The sequence below is a fragment of the Aythya ferina genome (assembly GCF_964211825.1).
Source record: "Aythya ferina genome assembly, chromosome: 17".
NCBI lineage: Eukaryota > Metazoa > Chordata > Aves > Anseriformes > Anatidae > Aythya > Aythya ferina.
In genome coordinates, this window is record NC_140316.1 from 10,724,917 (window position 1) to 10,733,463 (window position 8,547).

Below are 8,547 nucleotides of genomic sequence, written 5' to 3' on the forward strand. Positions count from 1 at the left end.
GGGTTTTGGCATTTTCCAGCACCCCTGGGTCTGTCCGCGCAGCATCTTTGGCGCGCACCGAGCGCACTGCAGGGCTCCCTGCTCCGCTTGCACGCACCCTCCCAGTGCTTGGCAGCTTCAGGGAGCCTCAAAATCAAAATTGAAGCACCCCCAGGGGAAAATCTCTTAGTGCTAGGGCAGTAGTGGCAGCCAAAAAAGCAGCTGTCCCACAGGAGACGGGGAGGGAAACAGGAGCAAGGGGGCAGGGAACGGCGACCCCCAGCCCTCGGCGGTGCTCGGGGGTCTCTGGGGCAGCCCTGAGGGCATTTTGGGGGAGAATTGGAGCCGCAGTGGTGTTTGATGAGGCAAAGAGGAGCTGAAGACGATCTGTTTGTCTTCTTTTATTTAAAAAAGAAAAGAGTAAAAGTATAAAAAAATAAATATTTAAATAAAATTCTATACATATATATTACCACAGATCTTATTAATAATTATTATTATTAATAATAATATTAAAAGTCAGGTCCTAGCGCTCGGCGCACGCGAGGCTTTCCGCTGTGCCAATAAATTACCCTTGGCCACCCGGCCCCGGGGTCCGTCCCTGCGTCCCCATGCCAGCCCCAAAACCCCATCCATGCAAAACCCAGCCCCGGGCCGGGCCGTACATTCGGAGGTGCCCAAAGCCCTTCCCGTGAAACCAGTGCTTTTCCGAAGCAGTGGGATGCTCCCTGGTGTCGTGGCCACCGGCTCCATCCCCGGAGGGTGGCCTCATCCCAGGTGGCGGGACCCAGCCCTGGCCACCGCGGTGCCCCCAGTTCAGCCCCATTTCAGAGGGATCCAGCCCCAAAACATGCGGCGGGAGTGCATCCCCGTGGCCCTGACAGCTACAAGGGGGGTGCGAGCCCCGCACTCCCCGACCCCGATCCTTTTCTCCATGGAAGCGGGGGCTTTTGGTTGGCCCTGCAGGCCAACCGGCAGAATTGAGTCACCTTTTCTCTGTTTTTCAAAAAATTTGCTAGGCGCTGCAAGCCAAGGGGCCAAATGCCCCATTTCCCCGTGGTGCTGCGGAGGGGACGCCGGGGTGCAGGGGACAGAGTCCGGCCCCGCAGCCCCGTGCAGTGCCTGCACCCTCCTGCAGCCCTCGGGTGGACAGGAGGGTCCTCGGCCCTGCTCTGTGCGGGAAGCGCTGCTGCAAAGGAGCAAATAAATTAAAGCATGGAGGGGGGGGGCCCAGGGCCAGCACAGCATCAGCAGGAGGTAATAAATAGGAAGGCGAGAGGTGAGGAGGAGGCAGTTCTCGGGGGTCTTGCTCTGCCGTGCCGTGAAATGGGCGCAAGGCAGCGCGGGGAGGTGTCCTCCGCTGTCCTTCACGGGGGCGAGAGGAGCCGGGTCTGGGGCTCACGCGGGGCTGAGATGAGGTAGCAGGATGCGAGCCGCCTGGGCGATGACCTGCACGTACTTCCTGAGCACCTGGCAGCCCTGCTGCTTCTTCTTGAAGGTGCTCTTGCCCTTGCTGCTCTCCCCGTAGCTCACGTCCACCTGGAAGACGTTGTAGTTCTTGCAGAGGAGGCAGGTGAGGTTGGAGATGAGGCCCCGCGTGGTTTTGGTGGTGTTGTGGAGCCGGTCCAGGAGCTCCTTGGCGGTGGGGTTGAGCTCCTCCTGGTCTCGCGTGATGTTCCCCAGCGAGGCGTTGAGGAAGGCGAAGAGCTTGTACATGGCCACCATCACCTCCTTCTTCTCGCTCGTCCGGTTGACGTGGAAGGCCGGGAAGAAGATGCCGCCGGGGTTGCAGAGCTTGTCACTCTCGCTGCTGAACGGCTCACCCTGGCACTTCAGCTGGGGGGAGAGGCGAACGTCACCCCGGGGCACCCGGCCACCCTCACGCCTCCCCACAACCCCTCGTGTCCCCCCCCACGGCCACCGGCTCGCACCGATTTGGCCACCCCGCCGTGCGCCCCCCCCCCCCCATGCTCTATTCCCACTGGTGTCACCGCGCCGTGCGCCCTCCCCAAGCTCCGTCCCCGCGGGTGTCACTTACGTAGAGGCTGAAGAGGTCCTGGGCGGTGGCGTTGAGCAGGGCGACCTGCTTGCGGGTCTGCTCGTGGACGTTGGCACGGCACAAGCTGTTCCCGGGGCAGCCGGGGCCGTTCACCAGCAGCGCCCGGCCGGCCACCGGCCTCCGCTGCAGCAGGAGCAGGGCCACGAAGGGCACGACGCCTGTGGAGGGGGGGACGGGACAGAGGCGACTTCAGCGACCCCGTGGGGATCCCCCCCACCCGGCACCGACCCCACGAGGCGAGGGTCGCCCCCGCTTCGCCTCCCCCTCGCCCCTCACCTGCCCCCCGGCCGGGGCTCCCCCGCCTCCCGTCCCCGCGGGGCGCCCCGTGGCATTCCCACATTTCGCAAGCGGCCCCGGTGACGACCTGTGGGGTTTAATCAAATATGCAAAGTGATTTCCTCCCCGTTATCCTCCGCTGCTGCTGGAGCGAGGCCCCACCCCGGCCCCGGCTGACTCAGCAGGGGCTCCCGCAAGGAAACCTGCCTCGGGGCCGGCCTCCAGCCCCCCCCGGCCCCCGCGCTGCCTCAGTTTCCCCGTCTGCGAAGTGGGCGCAGCCGTGGCGGGGAGTGGCCGCGCAGCTGCTGGAGCCGCCGGCCAGGAAACCCCTGGACGAGGAACAAGCGAAGCGCTCGAGCCTCTGGGTCACCCCGGTGGGGTGACAGCGGGGTGCTGCGACCCTCTCGGCACCCCCAAAGCGGGTGTCCCCTGTGCCGGGAGGAGAAACCAAGCTGGGTGCCGTCCGGGATGGGTGTCCCCAGCCCTGGCACTGAGTTTGGTGTCACCCATCCCCAGCTCCCGGGGATGGGGTGCCCCGGGGGTCCCCACCAGGCACCCCGAGGACCTGGTCCCACGTGGTGCCCCGGGGCTGCCGCCGAGCAAAGTCCCCGGGCTCTGACAAGCGCCGAAGCTGTCCGCACTTGTAAGAGCCTCCGCGTTGCCGCAGGTCCCAGGTAATACAATAATCGCTTTATTTACCCTCCTGCAGCTACACCCGTGCCCAGATGGGAAAGGACTTACCTGGGCGTGTCGCCATCCCCAGCCCGACGCTGCTCCCATCCCACGCACCGCGGGGAGGAAGGGGACCGAGCCCCCAAAGGGCCGGAGACGGCCCCGTTCCCCCCGGCACGGCCCCCAGCCCTCTTTCCTCCTTGTGCCCATTTCACAGGTGGGCAGAGCGAGGCCGGGTGCACGTGTGCGGGGCCCCGGGGCTGGCGTTGCCCCGGCCGGCGCGGAGCCGCACGCTCCCGAGCCCTCCCGCGCTTGGCAACTTCCCCAGCCCTCCCTCGCTCCCAATTAAGCAGCGGACCCAGAAGGAGGAAAAGCAGGAGGGGAAAAAAAAAAAAAAAAAAAAGCAAAAAAAAAAAAAAAAAAGCAAGATTTCCCCCCCCCCCCCCCGCACCCCAGCGCTTTTTTGGAATTATTTAGAGTTATATAAGTGGCCAGATGTTGGCCGAAAAGCGCCAGAAAGGCATTTGGCTCCCCGCTGCCAATTCCCAGAGATGCTAACCCCGGGGAAAGCGGCGCGTCGGGAGGGCTGCGGGCTTCGCAGCGCGGCGCATGTTTGTTTGCTTGGACATCACCGAAATCAGAAAGGGGTGGGGAAGGGGAGAGAAGGGGGAGAGGAGGAGGGGAGAGGTTTGCCAAGGATGGGTTTTCAGGGTTGGGTTTTTTTTTTTTTTTTTGGTTGTTTGTTTGTTTTTTTACCTGCTGGAATGAACTTCATTGTGAGCTGTGTCCCGGGAGCAACTTAATAGAGATTGGTGTTGGCAGAGGACGTTTTCAGAAATTCATGTTCATACTGGGGGACTTCTCTGGGTTTATATACCGGTCCTCCAGTGAGCCTGTGTTGTAAGAAAGGGGAGGGGGGGGTGGCGAGGGGGGGGAAGAAACAGAGAAAGACTATCATTACTTCTATTGAAACTAAATCAGGAAGTAAAGGGCTTTGAGACGAATCGTGAATGATTCTTAGAAATAAACTTCTGATAAAGTTGATGTCACCGGGATTGCGGTTTTTTTTTTTCACGCACGGGCTGAGTGTGGGGAGGGATTATGGGGAGGGGGGGGGGGGGGTTGGCGGGCGGCTCAGTGGGGGGAAAAAGAAAGCACCCGAGCGCGGCACCCAAGCGCGTGGGTCCCATGGGCGTCGCGGGGTTGGCGTTGGGGGGACGCCTCGACGCACGGTGCCGCACGCTCTGGCCGTGACTCATGTTTCCGCAAGCACTTTCACCCCTGGACCCCCCCCCCCGGGCCGGTGCTTCCCCACAGGGTGGCCAAGCTCAGTCCCCGGGAAAAGCGTGCAGAAAAAAACAACCCCCCCAAAAGAAAAGAAAAAAAAAAAAAAAAGGAAAAGAAAAAGATTTTTTTTCTTTTTTTTCTTGTTTCTTGGGGTGGAGGTGGAAGGCGGTGGTGCCCCCCCCCAGGGTCAGGGGATGGATGCGGTGCCCTCAGCATCCCCGGTCCAGCAGTGGTCTGTCCGCTCTGGGGGGAGCGGCTGCGAGCGGAGCACACGCACCCCTGGCGCAAAGGGCGTTGGGGAAAGAAAAAGGGGAAAAAAAAAGGAAAAAAGTAGTTTTTAAATTTTTTTTGTTTGCTTTTTTTTTTTTTTTTTTTGAATTCTTTTTCCACTGGGATAAAAGACAAACCCACCCGGCGGCAACAGCCGGCCCGGCCCCCGGGGTTAACCCTTGCGTCGGCCCCACACGCTCTGGAGAGGGTGCCAGCACCCGTGTCGGTGTGACACTCGTGTCCCTGTGCCACCCGTGTCCCTGTGCCACCCGTGTCCGTGTCCCCACGTGGGGGGGACCCTGTCCCACATCTCCCTCTCTCTGGGATGCTTCGGGGCCATTCGCTCCCCAGTCTGGGCTCGAAGCAGGTTAAAGGCGCTTTCATGTTTCTCTCTCACTGTGTGTATGTATATATATTTTTTTTTTCTCTGGGGGCACGCCAAGCTGCAACTTTTAATCAGGTTTAGCAAGTTTGTGCCCTGTTTGCGCTGGCAGCGTGAAACCTGCCGGGGTGACAGTCGAGGAATGGTGACACAACAGCCTGCGGCCACCCCGCTGCCCCCTGGGGGGACACGGAGGGGGACGTGGGGACATCCCGGTAGCACTGGGTGTTGCGTGGGGCAGGTGAGAGCCTCAGAACCAGCACCCTTGGGAGCCCATCCTGCCATGTCTGCCTGTCCCCAAATCACCATGTCCTGGGGATGCTGCTGCAGTCGGTGCCACGTGTGGCGTGCGCAGCATCACGGCCACAGCTCCGGCGACGCTCGGTGCATCCCCTGGGCAGGAAAGCACCCCAGGGCATCATATTTTAGAGCAATCCCCCAAAGGATAACAAAAAGAAGATAACTTCCCCAAAATATCCCCCCTCCCCTCCAAAAAAAAGAAGAAAAAAAGAGGATTTCAAATATATATATATATATATACCCAGCATTTTTGCCACGAGAGCCATCCGTCCACACGAAGCTCCAGCTCCAAGTGGCCGCAGGTGGCCGGGTGCCGCTGATTTATTGGGGCACTGGTGCGCCGGCCCCGGCATGCTGCACAAGCCCAAGCTGCCGTGGGGGCTCGGCGCGTGGTTCCCCCTCCCCGAGACGGGCAGGGCAGCGCGGTGACTCAGGGGCTCGGGCAGCACCGGCCGCCGGATCCGGTGTCGCCCTCGGCGTCACGTAGCCACCGCCTGCCTCAGTTTCCCCGTCAGTGAGGCAAGGAGGGCGAGCCGGGGCTCGAGGGCGGGAGTTTGTGCTGGTGCTCCGCCAGTGAAATCCCAGTTTAGCCTTACTGGGATGCTGGGAGAAGACTCGGGAAACGGGGGGGGTCAAGGGACAAAGAGGCTGCAAAAATGGATGGGGATAAAGGGAGGTGCATGGGATGGGGAGGACGAGGCTCGCCGCAGCCCCGCAGCCTCGCTCGAGGCTCGTGCCGGTGCGCAGCGAGCAGCATCGCGTGGATAAATTCATTCTTAATTAACTGTATCGCTTAATTAGCTGGGAGACTGGCGTTTCTTCATTAACAGCAGTAGGGAAATCTGGGGGTGGGGCTGTCGCAAGCCCCAGCTCCGCCGTTTCCTGCCCTTTCCCTGAATTTCTCTGCAGGATCTGGCCCCTGGGGATGCGGTGCTGTGCAGTTGGGGCTGATTCACCTGCGGGGAGCTCCCGGCTCCCAGCTGCACGTGGGTGCGGGGGGGGGGGGGAGACGAGCTCGGTCATCCCCATGCCCCCCGAGCTCCTGAATCACCCCCAGGTTCTCCGGCCAAACTAATTAATAAAGAAGGAGGAAATCAGGGAAATGACCCATGCAGAAAAATGGGACTTTCCCAGCACCTGAGCTGCGGAAGATGGGAGCGGGGAGCTGGGCTGAGCTGTTAGGTTTAATCCCATGCAACGCGTTAGTTATATAGGCTCCCCCATAGGTTCCCCTATAGGAAAACCTGCCCCCACCCCATCTGCAGGCACGGCCGGGGCAGATTGCTGATGGCATCCAGGAAATTTGGCTTTTCCAGTGGCTTCTGCGGCCGCCCCGACACCCCCTCTGTGCCCCGAGCAAGGGGAGGTGACCCGGGCAGGGGGTCCCTGGCGGACGCCCACCCGCCCCGGGGATGATGCACTCGGAAAAAGCCCAAAAGAGGGAATGGGAACGTGCTCGGCGGCGGGCAGTGACACAATCCTATCGGCATCTCGGCCGGGGATGGTGGCCCCGCTCCCACGCGACGGCTGGGATTTTTTGGGGGGGTGATGGGGAAGGGAGGTGGGGGTGTGTGTGGGGGGGAATTGGCCCTAAAATGCGGCTGGGTGCTGGAGTGGGGAGGGGCAGAGAGGTGGGGCACGGGGCTGGGTGATCCCACGTGTAGGGCCAGGGCCCCAAATTGGGGCTTCTTGGGGCTGGGTTTGGCAGGCGAGGCTGCGGCAGGCGCTGCCCTGCTGAACAGTGCTCTCTGCTGTCCGCGCCTGTCACCGCCACGGGACACGGGGCACGGGGACACGGGGACACGGGGACACGGGGACACGGGGACACAGGGACACAGGCAGTGCTTTTCACCCCGCTCCTGCCCTGTCCCCATCCATGACCACCCCTCCATCCCCATCCCATCCCGCCCGAGCCATCAGGGTCCCGGCAGCCCCGATGTCCTCGTCCCATGCTGTCCCCATCAGGGGACACACAGGGATGCCAGCAGCAGATGCAGCCCCCTGGGGGGGTCTGGGTGGTGCTGGGTGCCGGGGGGGCTGAGTAAGTTGTGAGTAAGGCAGCACCCCTGTGCCGGGGAAGCCCGGGCTGAATAACGGGCAGGGAACGAATTCCCCTTTGAGTCACAGAGGGATCTTTCTGGGCTCAGATCTCTGTGCCCCCCCAATGCCACCCCCCATGGGTGTCACCCCACCGGTGTCACCCCCATGGGTGGGCACCCTGCTGCTTGCCACCATCCCAGCCAGGCTGATGGTCCCCGTGGATTTGGGGACAATGAGAAGCGCCCTTGGGGACAGGGAGCCCCAAAGACCAGTCCCCACCATGGGGTGACTCCTCTGAGCGCTGCCCATGGGGCAACTTGTAAGAGGTCGGGATGACGGGGATACTGGGGACACAGGGTCGGTGGCATGCTGCCACCCCACACCTCGCCCCACCTGCAGGATTGACCCCAAGAGCCCCTTCCCAAGGAGGTTTTCCATCATTCCCCAAGTCCTGCAGCCCCACATTTGGGCAGAGGGCTGGGTGCTGGATCCTGCTCCCCTGAGCACCGAGGGGCTGACGCTGCCATCAGCATCGCCCCCATCCCCGCCGCTGTCCCCAGGTCCCCGAGGGGGAGTGTCACCCACCTGCGCCCTCGAAGCCCATCCAAGCTGCCTCCTTCTTGGGTGGATGGCAGCTGGCGGGAGGTGGCACCACGGGCCGGCCCGGGACTCTTCATGGTGACATTGTCCCCCCCGGAGGGTCCCCAAACGGCGGCGGTGGCCGTCCCGGCGGCGGTGCAGCCTGCAACTGAGTCAGTGCCGTCGGCACGGCTGGGCACAGGCACGGGCACACGGCAAGGAACGAGTGACTCCGCGGTGCCACATGACCGGGTCTTAGGATTTTTGACTCAGCGGGGCCAGTGCTTGGTAGCAGCGGGCCCCCACCACGTCCTTGGCCACGTGGCAGGGCCGGGGCCGCTCGGCACGGCGACGCCAGGTGCGGTGCCAGGGCCAGGCAGAGCTGCGGTGCTTCGTGCCGTGCCATGCGCCCTGCAGGCGCTGCCATCGTGTGCCGCGCTGTGCCACCCTGTGCTGTGCCACCTGCCATCGTGTGCCACGTGCCTCATTCCCTACCCTGCTGGTGCCACGCTGTCTGCCATATCCCACACCATGCCCTGTGCCACGCCACAGAGCGTCCCCAGTGCCACACGTCCCATCATGCTGCCACCCCATCTCATGCCACACCATGTGCCACACCGTGCCGTGCCACTTCCCATGCTGCCACGTCGTGCTGCCATCACATGCCGTGTGCCACACCGTGCTGTCATCCCATCCCAACCTA

The 8,547-nt window shown here is 62.4% G+C and overlaps 1 protein-coding gene across 3 annotated transcripts; it reads right to left on the bottom strand.

Moving 5' to 3' along the window:
* Nucleotides 1-375: 375 nt before the first annotated feature.
* Nucleotides 376-3,840, bottom strand: LIF (LIF interleukin 6 family cytokine). Of its 3 annotated transcripts, none has more exons than XM_084539081.1 (3): nt 3,743-3,840; nt 2,018-2,196; nt 376-1,815 (listed from the first exon to the last, which is right to left on the bottom strand). In XM_084539081.1, the coding sequence occupies exons 1-3, from the start codon at nt 3,759-3,761 to the stop codon at nt 1,378-1,380; spliced, it is 636 nt and encodes a 211-aa protein (XP_084395207.1). In that variant the 5' UTR covers nt 3,762-3,840; the 3' UTR covers nt 376-1,377. The 3 variants fall into 3 exon arrangements, with proteins under 3 accessions (XP_084395207.1, XP_084395208.1, XP_084395206.1); XM_084539082.1 differs by lacking the exon at nt 3,743-3,840 and adding an exon at nt 3,056-3,280; XM_084539080.1 differs by lacking the exon at nt 3,743-3,840 and adding an exon at nt 2,315-3,042.
* Nucleotides 3,841-8,547: the final 4,707 nt, after the last annotated feature.

Bases quoted from the DNA above. Each gene is read 5' to 3' on its own strand.
- LIF (XM_084539080.1), bottom strand. From the start codon at position 2,378: ATGTGGGAATGCCACGGGGCGCCCCGCGGGGACGGGAGGCGGGGGAGC. The intron at 2,197-2,314 runs GTGAGGGGCGAG...CCCCCTCCACAG, and splicing joins GAGCCCCGGCCGGGGGGCAG to GCGTCGTGCCCTTCGTGGCC. The intron at 1,816-2,017 runs GTAAGTGACACC...CTCTCCCCCCAG, and splicing joins AGGACCTCTTCAGCCTCTAC to CTGAAGTGCCAGGGTGAGCC.